This window comes from Festucalex cinctus, chromosome 11, assembly GCF_051991245.1.
Source record: "Festucalex cinctus isolate MCC-2025b chromosome 11, RoL_Fcin_1.0, whole genome shotgun sequence".
Lineage (NCBI taxonomy): Eukaryota > Metazoa > Chordata > Actinopteri > Syngnathiformes > Syngnathidae > Festucalex > Festucalex cinctus.
Window position 1 is genome coordinate 19739639 of NC_135421.1, and position 12815 is coordinate 19752453.

A 12815-nucleotide genomic window follows, 5' to 3' on the forward strand; every position below is an offset into this window, starting at 1 on the left:
ACGTTAACACAACTCAGACAGAAGGATAATATCATGGGACAATCTTATCATCTAGCTGACAATGCCATGACATCACTGTTATTGTCATCCAGAAAGCTCCCAATAATTTGTCTTGGGCATATTTTCGCCCTTTCAGACTATGAAAAGCAATAACACAACCTGTCCCCATAGGGCCACACATTTTGTTCCCGGTGTGAGTTGTAATCAGCTGCGAGACAATGACGCTAAAAGATGTCGTTAAAAGTCTTAAGTGCATCTTTTAGCTTCCTTGGACTTCACGCAAGTTGCTCCGGCAAATGGCGGCAAATGGCCAGGGTGGGAACGGCAGCACGCAGAGACAATTTAATCAAAGATGAGAAGCAGAGGCAGCAAAGGTAACCATGTGCACTCTAATTGGCTCAGTCGCTATTTATGCATGCTGGGAAGCGCTTTAGATGGCAAATGGCGAGCGAGAGTTGGACTTGATGAGTTTTCACCTGCAGCTGTCGCGCTCATTTTTTCCTTTTTAATGACCAACTGAGCTGCTTGTTGATTTACGGCATATTCAGGAGCCTATTGACAAGATCAACAGGAAGCAGAATGTTTTCTCGGCCAGGCACGTTGTTCACTTGAGAAATATGTCACAAAAGGTGTTGTTATTGCTACTGACGTCATTTGTTATTGCTTTTTGTTGTCTATTCTTTCTCAACCCATTTCAAATTATGTACGTACGAGCAGATGTTATTGCTTTTTGTTGTCCCTCTCTCTCTGCCCACTTTAAAACTCAATATTAAGATGATGTTCTTGCTAGTGTTGTCTTCCCTCACTTTTTGCGAGAGATACGTTCCATGATCCCGCGATAGGTGAATTCACGCGAAGTAGAGGATGACAAGAAGAGGAAGTAGAAGAGGAGAAAAAAGAAAAAGAAGAAGAGTAAGAAAAAGAAGAAAGTAGTAGTAGTAGTAGCAGCCATGGGATGGATACTGGTCAGTGGTTAAGGAAAGCCATTTTACACTAAAAAGAAAATATTTAACATAGCTATTAATTGTGCTTCAATAGTTCAATGTTTACTTTCATTGTATTGCACTGAGCTTCGGTACTCCATTTTTTTGTCTGAGTGAAACATTGCACTGTGAGCACATTTTGGGGTTGACGGGCTCTAATGTTCATGGTCTCTATTTCTGTAAAACAAATTCTCCCCTCAAATGTGACATATTTAAACAACTTACCTTAAAATAAATGATTGTCAACTTGTTTAGGATGACAAGCAAAATTGTGCCTCATTGGCTTTATCTGATGAGGATCGGGATATACAGTCCTCAAAATCAGCGTAATCAGTGCAGAAAAATGTGACTGCGACATTCCTACTGCTTGCTGTTGTGCCGATGCCCTTCCCATTGAACTCCACTTCGAAATAAAACACAAGAAGCATGCGGTATATCTATAAATCTGAGGGCATCAGAGGACACACGATCAAACATCCAGAGGCTGTAACAGCATGTCCCATTTATTCTAGTAAGACGTGAAATTGAGTGCTTTTAGGGCTTAGACTTAACTTTGTATTTCTATCGAAACGTCAAGCTTGAGTGGCAGTCACTGGATCATGAACTTGATAGCTGCCTTTGATGTTTGCATTAACAACGAGTTTAAAGCGTACAAGTAAACACTCATAAAACCCTTGACTGCACGTAAGCGCGGAGTCGCACAGTACAAGAGACATCAGTGGAATGGGCTTGTGTATAGTGTTGGTCTTACAGCATGTACACACTGCCGCACGGTGCTATCAAACCATCAGGCGGACGTGCGGCGCGCTCGATACAGTACGTGTAAACACAAACATTTGCGTGATGATGGAGTGAGGCGCGCTTTGTACAGACTACGGCAGCATGACAAACACAAGCTGCACACTGCAGCGAAAAAGCAGATTATCAATCATCACAACAGCAAAAATACTGAAGAGCAGAGGATTTACTTTTTTTTTTTTAATGCTTCAGCATAGTGTGGGAGGAAAAAATCAATATGTAACACCTCACGATAGTCCCATGATCAGTAATAAAATTAAGTTCAATAGAAGAATGTTTAACAGAAAAAAAATCAGAAAACACCAAATTTGATAGCAATCGGACAGAATCTGTCTGAGGAGTTCCCCATTGAGACTTAAATGGCAGACTTGCTGTGTGTTTTACTGCATAGTTTCTTGCCGGTCTACTCATGATACACGCCTACCGAATTTAAAGTTGATCAGCGAATCTGGCTTCGGGGGCTGAATTTTAAAAACATTCATGAGCCGAGTTATTAGTGATTGGTGTTTAATGGCAAATCATCAAGCTTCACCACCACGCTCTGCTCACATGCAATCACTCAACAACATACAAAACACCTCACAATTTTGCATCCCCATCTGTCTAGTATCAAGGAGTAGTTCATTTCTGAATGGTCCCTGGAAACATCCGAAATATCCTATAACAGGCGCTTTAAAGCAATCTGGATGATTTTCTGCATCTTTTTCGACATTACTTCAAGACTTTATTGGGATGTCATGTTGCTAACTGAAACTGGCTTCAAGGGCTGAATTTTCAAAACGATGACAAAATCCCTAGCATCCCAACAGTGATGCATGCGCCTTGCAGGTAGGGTTCGTTCGTTGCGTGGGACGAGACAGCAAGGAGCAGGCAGCAGGTGTTGCACCTCTGCCCCGCAGCATCATCTCGTCCTCCATCTGTTGTGACAAATGTGCTTAATCAAAGGCAGACGCTCGGTGGAGGAAACAGTACATCAGAATAAATCACGAAGGAATTTGATAAAAGCCTTCTGCCTTCTCTGAATAATGAGTCTCATAGCCAGCTTGCTTCTGCTACACCTTCATCTATGTGGAGTTTCTTAAGCAAAACTCCACAAGAGCCTACCTACCAGACTGGGAAGACAAAAAAAATATATCTACAAGAAAAAATAAAACAGTATTTATTATTAATGATTTTTCTGGAATTAAATACAACTTCCTGTAATTTATGACTTTTCCTCAAACAAGTCCATAATCCCGTACATATTTATCTAAAACATGACTAATCTTGTAAATCACGACTACGAATTCATTATTATTATTATTTTTAATCATTACACTCCATACTTCAATTATTTTTCTTAATAAAATATAGCTTCTTTTAAGATGTACTTTTTTCCCACAAATTAAATGCAACTTTAATCTCTTATTAAGACCTTTTTTTCCAAATTAAATTTAAATTCTTCTCATAGTATCATGACTTCTTTCCTCAGAAAAAGTCTTTTAATGTTATGTCCGTTCTCCTCTAACAAAATATGACCTTAATCTAATAATTTTACATCTTTTCTCTACTAAAAAATGACGACACTAAAAAATATGACTTTAATATTGCAATATTACAACCTCCCCAACCCCAAATGACTTTTTTCCCCCTCCTCATAAGAACATAGCTATAGCTTTATCCCCGTAGTATAATCTGTTTTCTCTTTCTAACGTGGCTCTAAAACTTCTTTGTACCGTAACACCTGATGTGTGCGCAAGCGCGAGTACAAAGTCAGTTGTTATGTCACGAGTGTGCACATAAACACACACTGGAAAGAACACAGTACACACTAACTAACCCTTGTACCACCCATGTTTGCGGAAGGCAAAACAAAAGGTGGTAAAGCAGGAACAGGATTGCATCATATTCTAATACATTATGGGTCATTTACATATTTGATTAATGATGGTAAAGCAATTATTTTATGCTGATTTGTTTTTGTTTGTATATATGCCCATGCCGAAACAGCAATGTTTGAAGTTCATTATTTTTAAGTTATTGATGACTTAAAATATTATTAGGCCATGAGAGTACTACAGATAACCCATCCACTTTGTTCTGTTGTTATTCACACACACTGATCGTGCGGCCAGCAGCTTTAGCAGTGAATCCCAGACTTCCGTCTCCCCAGCCACTTCGTCCAGATCTTCCGGAGGTGATCCCGAGGCATTCCGACACCAGCTGAGAGACATACTGTCGTCTCTGCACCGTGAACTAGGTCTTCCCGGTAGGATGTATCCAAAACACCTCATTAGCGAGGTGTCCAGTAAGAATCCTAACAAGGGATGAGCGAGTACCGATACCAGGTATCGGTATCAAACTGTTATTCTATGTGGCAGTGGCACCTTTGGAAATTTAATTGCCCGCCACTGCTAGTCATCGAACTGGCCTCCTAAGTACGCTGCAATTGTGCCTGACAAAAAAAAAAGGGAAAACTGAAATGGTGAAAAGCAGTTTAATGCTATCTCTCCAAAATTCAGTACATAGTTTTCAGTATTTGCTGCACATTTTCAGCAAATACTCGTGTTTCATGTATTCAGAAAATAAATCTCTAAATTCACTTTAGAACCTTTAATTTTCTTCCTACCATCCTACCTTCCATCTGTCCCATCTTCCGTCATTATTTTGTCCTTCTTTCCATCCATTCATAACATTCATTCATGGTAGGTTTCTTCCTACCTTTGATCCTTCTGACTTCATGTGTCTTTGATTCTCAGTCTTCTGATATCCTTCCTTTCATTTTGCTTTCCTTCCTTCCTTTTAGACAACCTTGGCAACTTTCTTCCTCCCATGCTCTCATCCCTTCATCATCATCATCCTTGTTAATTCATGTTATTGCATCCTCTGCATTTTCCTTCCTTCTTCTTTTCTCACATTACCGTTAATTTTCATCCTTCATGTCGTCATCCCTTCTCCCTGTCTTACTTTTAGACCAACCTCGTAAGAAAACAGAAAAGGAAGGAGAGAGTAAGTGCAAACATTACTTGTAGCCCACCTTGCATATTCCCCATCAAAGATGCAAAAGGAATAGTACTTTTCCCGCCTAAAAAAAAAAAAAAAACTCACAATGAGAAGTGTCCAATTAACGGAGCAGGTATGCAGTAATGACCTCCACGCTATCTCGTCGAAGGTGGGCGACCGCCAAGCAAACGTCAACCCGAGGAGTAAGTACCACACAAACTGCCGCTTCTTCTTGCGGCTCTCCCGGTACCACACACCCGCCACAAGCGTTTGAAATGCGGCCACCAAGTTGGGTCCAGCTTGTCAACTTCAACTAGCCCCCTCGCCACTGACAGGCTAGCTTAAGATGGATTCTTTCACACGAAATAAGCCATAAAATTACGAGGATCGCAGCAAGAGAACCACCCAATAAAGCAGTCGTGATTTTTGAAATATAACCTTAAAAAGCACCCCGGGACTCACCAGGAGCATCAAGCCGAGCATTTTCCCCGGTCTCCCCCGACTCCCGTAGCGGTTCCGAGAGGCCATGATGCCGCTGCGTTGCCACGTCTGGCCGCGCATGCGCAGCCAGGACTCGGCGGCTTCTTCCGGAGTCGGCGCGCGAGGCCTTTGGGAAGTGTAGTTTTACAAGAACTCGGCCCACCTGCCATCCTCTTGTCATTACTTGGAGATGGAAGAGACGCGTTTGTTTTGCAAGCATATTGAAAGGCAATTATAGACACACTGTGCCTCTCAGAAAGTAATAAGCAAATTAACGAGACAGTGAATCACTTTTAATTACGTCTCTATCAGCACATCTTCCTCCTGTTCGGTCTGATTAGAAGCAGGCGGAGGAAATAAATGAATCTATTTGACGGCAAGTACTCACCTAATAGCACGCAGTAATTTACTGGGATATTATCGTGTTGATAATAGACAATTAAGTGACTCGTGTGTAGACACCTCTGAAATGAAGCTCTCAAGAGTTTGTAGATAAAAAAAAAATGTCTGTCTATATATATATATATATATATATATATATATATATATATATATATATATATATATATATATATATAACTCAATGCTCAACAAAGCACTAACGTCTACGGAAGTCATGATGAATCGTTTTTGTTGACCTGACTCTCTCTCTCTCTCTCTCTCTCTCTCTAACTCAAATAAAGAAATACATCGAGTTTTGATCTTGTAATATTAGAACATTTTTAATGAGAAAACTTAATTGCCTAATTATTAGATGCTTTTCTGATATTTGCCACCCCCTTATGTGTTGAATTGCACAACACTGGGGTAAATATAAGTAAAAACGTCTTCTTAATATTTTGTTGATATTTGCATCAACTATACAGGATCAGTTACACAAAAGGATCCCCGCCTATCAACACATTTGCATTTAATGATTTATAGCTCCGTGTCAGCACTTGTCAAAACACTGTACTCTGATTAACAACAAAAAAAAGTCCAATATCATAGTCATTTTTATAGTGTATTTTTCTATATGGATAGGCTCTTCAGTAATATGTTGTACAATGTTTGTATAATCAGTGCAAAATGTGAAGTATAGACTATGATATTGACAGTGATGACATAGGCTATTGATGACGACAGTTATCTTAAAAACCTGTTGATATGCATAATATATAATCTAATTTATACTTTATAGTCTAAACTACACTTTTTAATATCTTCTGAACGACTGTTATGTTTCAATTCAAGAGAGACTCGCCTCATGGTGCACAACAACATGACGTCAAAATTCCCACGAGGTCATGTTGTCCCCTCCTTCTCTCAGGTGTGCGCGTGCACGCGGCGTGCCTTTCACTTGATGGTTCTGTTCAGTTCGTGCACGCGCAACACTTCCCCACACACGCGCGCGCCTTGAAAATTGGCCCCCACCATCCTCACCGAGGTGGTTTGGTCCGGAGCTCGCGGAGGAGCTCGGCGCAGTCTTCCGCTGCAGGTCGCCGAGAGAGGGACGCTGCGGGCGGACACGGAATCTGGACCGCACCGCTCCTCTGGACACACCACCACCATTATCAAAATTATTAGCGTCATTATTATCATTTTTGGACGTAAGGAACATCTGAGAAGGTAAGAAAGATGATCTTTATCGCTGGGTGCACTTTTGGTGCGGCACTTTGTTGTGGTTGAAGCTTTGTGCTGCTGATTTTTCCAACTTGCAACACTTTTTGAAATCAATTGTCCGTCTTGCACGTGAGACCTGTTTGCAGCTCCACTTTTGACTTTCCACTCACGTTGCATCCCGCCATCAGAGGGGTGTTTGTGGGTGGCAGCTGCCCTCACTCGAGTAGACACCCCCAAAACTTAGCAAAGAGAAACGCTTTTAAAGGCAGTTAATAAACACTTGAAAACCGTTGCAAAATTGCTTTTTAGATGCCATTAACTGCATTTTACTGTATGCAAAAAAATGCATGTTTTTATCACAAACCTTTGCTGGGATTACTTGTGCATTGAAAGCAGCCTTGATCGTCCTTTTTCATGAGTGATTCTCCCTTCAACAGCTCGTTATTTAGCGTTAATTTTATTCAAAAATGGAGTTTGATGGTAAGCAGAAATACATCTTTTTAGCCCAAAGCTTTGTTATGACTACATGTGCATAGTGCATAGAAAGCAGCATTGTTTGTCATTTTTCAAAAACGGTTCTCCCTTATAAAGCGATTTATTTAATGTTAATTTCATTCATATATGCGTTTTTCTTCCTCTTGACCTGTCAAACAAAGGAAAATAGTTGTTGGAAGTGTTGAAGTGGCTGGCAAGGGCGGATGGAGGGCGACAGGGGGCAGTGTTGAGCGGCCAGGTGAGCTTTGCTGCTGCAGAGGTTGACAAACGCAAAAAAAAAAAGGTCATTGCTACTGTTGATTGCCGTCTTTTGTGGATTCTTTCACTGTCAGAGAAGATGATAACAGATGTGAAATGTGTTTCTTTTGCACTGGGCAGGCTTGAGCGCATAAGCATATTTTATTTTTTTTAAAGGAGCGCTTTCATTTGCTGTTTAATTGAGACTCTGTTGCTTGAGCGCCTTTAATGAAGAGGCCTTTATTATTCATTCACGCTCAAATGGCTCTCGAGTGTAGCCTAGCAGATATTCGTCTTATTATTTTTTAATTATGATATTACTTTGTTTGATGGGGAGAATTTGTTTCATGATGTGAAATGATTGTTTCAGGCTGGGAAAAGGCACATAAAAATATGAATTATTATGCATTGCATTGATTCACCAGCATTAAATATCTGTTATGTAGCTATACTTAATATTTTGTCATTCTTTGTCAACGTTTCTTTCATCTGGCTATATGTTTATCATAAAAGGATTAGTAGAGTATTTTTTACGCATATATTTAATTATTTTGTACACTCAATGCATGAGAACACAATTTTGACATGTAGTCATTCATTAAAATATATATTTTTGATTTTGTATGCTTATTGTGCAAGAACATTTTTTTCTATACAGATGTCATGTAATTTTGCTAACACTGGCAACTATTGCATAATGTCTAATGCAGCTAGATTAGTCAGCAGCATTGTATGTAGCATAAAAAGTATAAATGTATTCACTATCCAGATGCATATGGAAACTGTACACAAACTAAATAGATGCTAGAAGTGATAGCAGCAAGACTAGCCAGTAGCACTTTTCTGATGATACGTATCAATAACAAACAATATTAATCTGAAAGTGAATGGCAAAGCTTGAGTAGATGCTCATTGTGCAGAAGGGTATGTAATATAAAACACTATACATGATTTGAGTTGATTGTCAATAAATGCAATAAATGCGGGGCTGAATAACAAACTTTACATAAATGGATGGGTAATACCCGTATATGACTAATGCGGCAAGAAGAGGTAGCAGCATTATTTTGGGGGAAAAAAATACATTAAATAAACAACTGGACCTTATTAAATACAGTGCAGTACTATGTAAGTGACAAACAGTACATGATATAAATGGATTTTGAATGTGGACAGCGGCAATAATAGTCAGCAGCAGTGTTGTATGTCACATCAAAAAAGCACCAGCAAGGTTAGCTCTCAACAGTGTAGTGACAACTTTATATTATACAAACAGAATAATGTACATACTGTATAGGCCTAATGTAGTTGGGAATGCAAAGAAAAGCAGAAAGAATAGTTGGCAGTAGGGCTGCACGATATTGGAAATTGATACGATATGCGATATAGTTGCTGAAAATAGCGATATCGATATTATTGCGATATTTATCATGTACCTAAAAAGAAATGACATTTTTATTTCCTAATTAAAGAATTCATTTTTTTCATGAAGCAAAACAAACAAACTCAATACAGTATAATCTTAGTTAATTATTTGCAATTACCTCAATAATGTTCAACTATTGGATGGCGGTGCACATTTTAGTTAGCGGTTGCCTGGTCAAATTCAAATAAAAGCATAACATTACATATGAAACGTATTGCCTGTCTTCGCGATATGCATATTGCATGGGCCAATATCACGATAACGATATTTTTTCGATATATTGTGAAGCCCTAGTTGGCAGCATTCTACATAGCGTCAAGGACACTAGCAATGCTAACTTATCAACAGTGCAGTGACAGCTCGACATGAATGATAATAAACTTAATAAAATATAGATGTGAATGTGAACAAAAGCAATAATAGTCAGCATCAATATCAATATATGTATATAACAAGCCTATGTCATTTTATTTATGTATTAAAATAATGTTGATATATTCGAAATAAACATTTCAAACAAAAAAAAATACATAAGCTGTTGTGCTAACTATTCCCGTCCCTATTATCCACACGTGTGGAGTCTCACACGGTTGTTTTTGTTCGAGCGCTAACCCGCTTGTCTTACGGCGGATTAGAGTTGTTTTTGTCACCGGTTTGAGTATCCCGGGTCGTTCCTTTTTAGATGGAAAGCAGCTTTTCATGGCTGATGAATTTATGAGGGCTCTTGACAGCTCCTCGTGGTGTTTTTTTTTTTTTTTTTTTTTTTGGTGGGGGGCAGCCGGACCAACTCCACTTTCTCCACACCGCCTTTGTTCCGTCTCCTTTTGTTGCCGCCGCTCCGGAGGGTCCGTACCACCGCGGCGTCTGATGTCAGCATTCATTATTGATTTTGTGTTTTTAAACCAACACTGTCGCCGTTCATCAAATTTGCAATGAGGCATATTTAAACAGGTGCGCCTCGTCTGGGCTGCGGGGTCGCCGGGTTGTCGTCGTCTGGGCGGATATGAAAGTTTGATGTCGGGAGAACCGGATCGCGCTCCTTAATGCTCTTTCCGAGCCGGCTCGCTTTAATGAATGCTTCACAGAGGCAAGGACATCTGCGCTTTTTCCAGTTTCGATTGCACTTAATAGCGGTGACGTCACTCAACTAATTCACAAGCAATCAGGACGAAAATGTGTGTTATCACAAGGAGGTGTGCTATTACTGTATTCGGGCTGAACCCTTATGTATTTTTGTTTTGTTTTGTTTACCCATTAACCTTTTTTTTAACAAGACAGGTGATATCATGGCATCACCTGTGGATTATTGCACTTCCTTGGCCTCCAGTCAGATGATTTTGATGAAAGTTGCAAAGGGGTGAAACATCTCAGAATGTACCCTCCTTGGCCATAGAATGCACATGGAGATGGTACAAATATTAGTATTGTTATTATTGTCTATCTCCATGTGTTGCTGAAATGTTCAAATATCGATTGCTTAACCATTGAAGGTGATAGTCTTGGCTTAGATGTAGCTGAAAACCAGGAGGATTCTTGCTCATGACATACAGTAGTAGTTCAATTAGTTCAATCGGACTTGACATGGTAGATGTAAAATCAATCCAGTTATTGCTCCTTGTATTGATACTGAAGAATGGCATCAATTGAACAAGTAAAACAAGCATCTTAAATGTAAAGCTCTTTGTGCAAAATCAATATGGTTCTGGCTCCTGGTGGTAGCTATAGTACAAAAAAAAGAAGTTTAAATATCTGTTAGTAAGATAAAACCAGCTTTTGATGTTACAATAATCTTAAATTTGAAGATCTAGCAGCAATATGTAAAATCAGCGGGGTTGTTAGTACTCGTTGTAATGTACATTCAGCTAAAGTGTAAATACCAGGCAACAGTTGACATGGAAGAAGTAAAAACAATACAATTCTTCTTCCTGGTGTAGTAAAGTAATCAAAAGTTCCACATTCTGGTGGCCATTGATATGACTGATGTAAAAAACCAATAGAGTTTTTCTTTCTAGTGTGGTAAAGTCATCTTATACTAACGATCTGTCAGCTATATGATGAGTCAATACGGTTCTTGCTTCTGGTGCTATACAATTTTTGAAAAGTTTAACCATTTGGCAGAGATTGACGTGGACTGTAAAATCAATAAGATTCTTGCCCCCTGTATGGTGCAATTATCAGAAGTTTAAATGTCTGGTAGCAAAATGTAAAATCAATAAAGTTCTTCTTACTCCCAGTTCAATACATCAATCTGAAGTTTAAACACCTGGCAGCAGTTGATGTGGTAGATGTAAAAATCAATCGAGTTCTTGCTCCGAGCATAGGAAAATCACCTGACCTTCACCCCGAAACACCCTCACGAATCCTGGCTCGGATATCTTAAAAAAATCAATAGCGTTCTTTCTGTGGGACACCCATCGATAACCCCGAAAGCTCACTGAAATGATTGTCACTTTCACATGGGGTACATTTTACAGAGTGTCATTGAAAGCCACGTTGGGGAATAAATGACACACACAGCGCTAACGGCTAGCGGCGCGCCATGCCGCTAACGAGACACATCAGCAGGATGTAGTCTGATCCACCATGTTGGAAATGAATAATTCCAACGTGTCTGTCTGAGAAGAGACCCCCTCGGATCCCCCCCCTCCTCGCCTCCTCGCATTGTTGTCCCTCATGGCCCTGGCTCTCTTTTACTCTCTCTGCGCCCGACATGACACTCAACCTCAGTGTGGCGTGAAACCAGACGCGGCCACGGCAACCTAATCTGTGCTAACAATGCTAATCATGCTAATTAGCTCTCCATTAGCCTCCACTGTTTGCATATAAAGAGCCGGTCCAGTTTCACTGGCTCAAGGGTAAGGTTGAGGTTGACCCACGGAACAATAAATGCCTGACTTTGAACGTGTGTGCGTGTGTCTGTGTGCATGTGCATTTTCTGTTTGTGTGGGTTGTGTGTCTATGTACATGTGTTGTGTGACGGGGTGTATGGTTTTGTGTGTATCTGCGTGTATGAGTCTTGTGTGTCTTTTGCGTACGTGAAGGCATGTGCCTTTTCTCCGTCGTCCCTGGTGCGAAGAAAGGAGGCGGAGGAGAAAGTGCCCGATGGAGGCGACCATTGTGGGGGCAGGAACACTGTTCCCATTGAAGGATGTGTGTGTTCAATTGTGTAATTGTGTGTGAGTGCATGTGGGGATGCATGGCGGCAGTTTCCAGAAGCTTTACGAAGCCAAGTAGCTTACTCAACTGGCTGCTGCAAGCGTATTGTAAGGACGTTGGGAATGTGAGTTTATTGGGTTTGTAGTCAGAATGTTTGTGTTTTGCTGTAAAAAAAACAAAAAAACAAAAAAAATCATTCTCGTACTGTCGAGAGCCATCAAGCCAACTTATGGTTTCAGTCTGCAATTAACATAAGTAGCATTGTTTGCCGAAATGGAAGACAATTTGTAGTCAGTGAATGTAGCATAGGCCCTGGTAGAACACAGAACGGCTTGTTCCGGTTGCTTCTGTTAATGTGGTGTCGATTGCACGGCGTCAGGCATCTCGTTTTGTCCGATTAGATAAAAGGCGGCAAAGCGCTGACGTGCGCGGCGCGTTTTAATAAGGTAAAAGCTTGGAGTGAAACGTCCCAGTAATGAAGCGGCCCATCCCGGCGGATGCCAACACGTCCTCAATCACTTTCACTACAAATTGTGCCGCAATGCTTAGGCAGGTTTCAAACAGTCATTGCAAACTCCAACATTGGCTTCAAACCCTAATTTGAAGCCAAAATTCTGCCCCGAATGCCCAAGTTAAAACCCTAATTGGAAATGCTA

At 40.3% G+C, this 12815-nt stretch overlaps 2 protein-coding genes across 5 annotated transcripts in view; one reads left to right on the forward strand and one right to left on the reverse strand.

Annotated features, from left to right (window-relative positions):
• pdia5 (protein disulfide isomerase family A, member 5) overlaps nucleotides 1-5348 on the reverse strand; it is a 36426-nt gene extending 31078 nt beyond the window's left edge. The window contains exon 1 of the mRNA XM_077537518.1: nucleotides 5226-5348. Coding sequence (XP_077393644.1) covers nucleotides 5226-5324 — 99 coding nt within the window. The 5' untranslated portion in view covers nucleotides 5325-5348. The remainder of the gene's footprint in view (nucleotides 1-5225) is intronic.
• Nucleotides 5349-6683: 1335 nt separating this feature from the next.
• Nucleotides 6684-12815, forward strand: part of sema5ba (sema domain, seven thrombospondin repeats (type 1 and type 1-like), transmembrane domain (TM) and short cytoplasmic domain, (semaphorin) 5Ba) — a 100454-nt gene continuing 94322 nt past the window's right edge. For all 4 annotated transcript variants that reach the window (XM_077536478.1, XM_077536480.1, XM_077536482.1 and 1 more), the window contains exon 1: nucleotides 6684-6851. The gene's annotated coding sequence lies outside the window, so the exon portion shown is untranslated. The remainder of the gene's footprint in view (nucleotides 6852-12815) is intronic.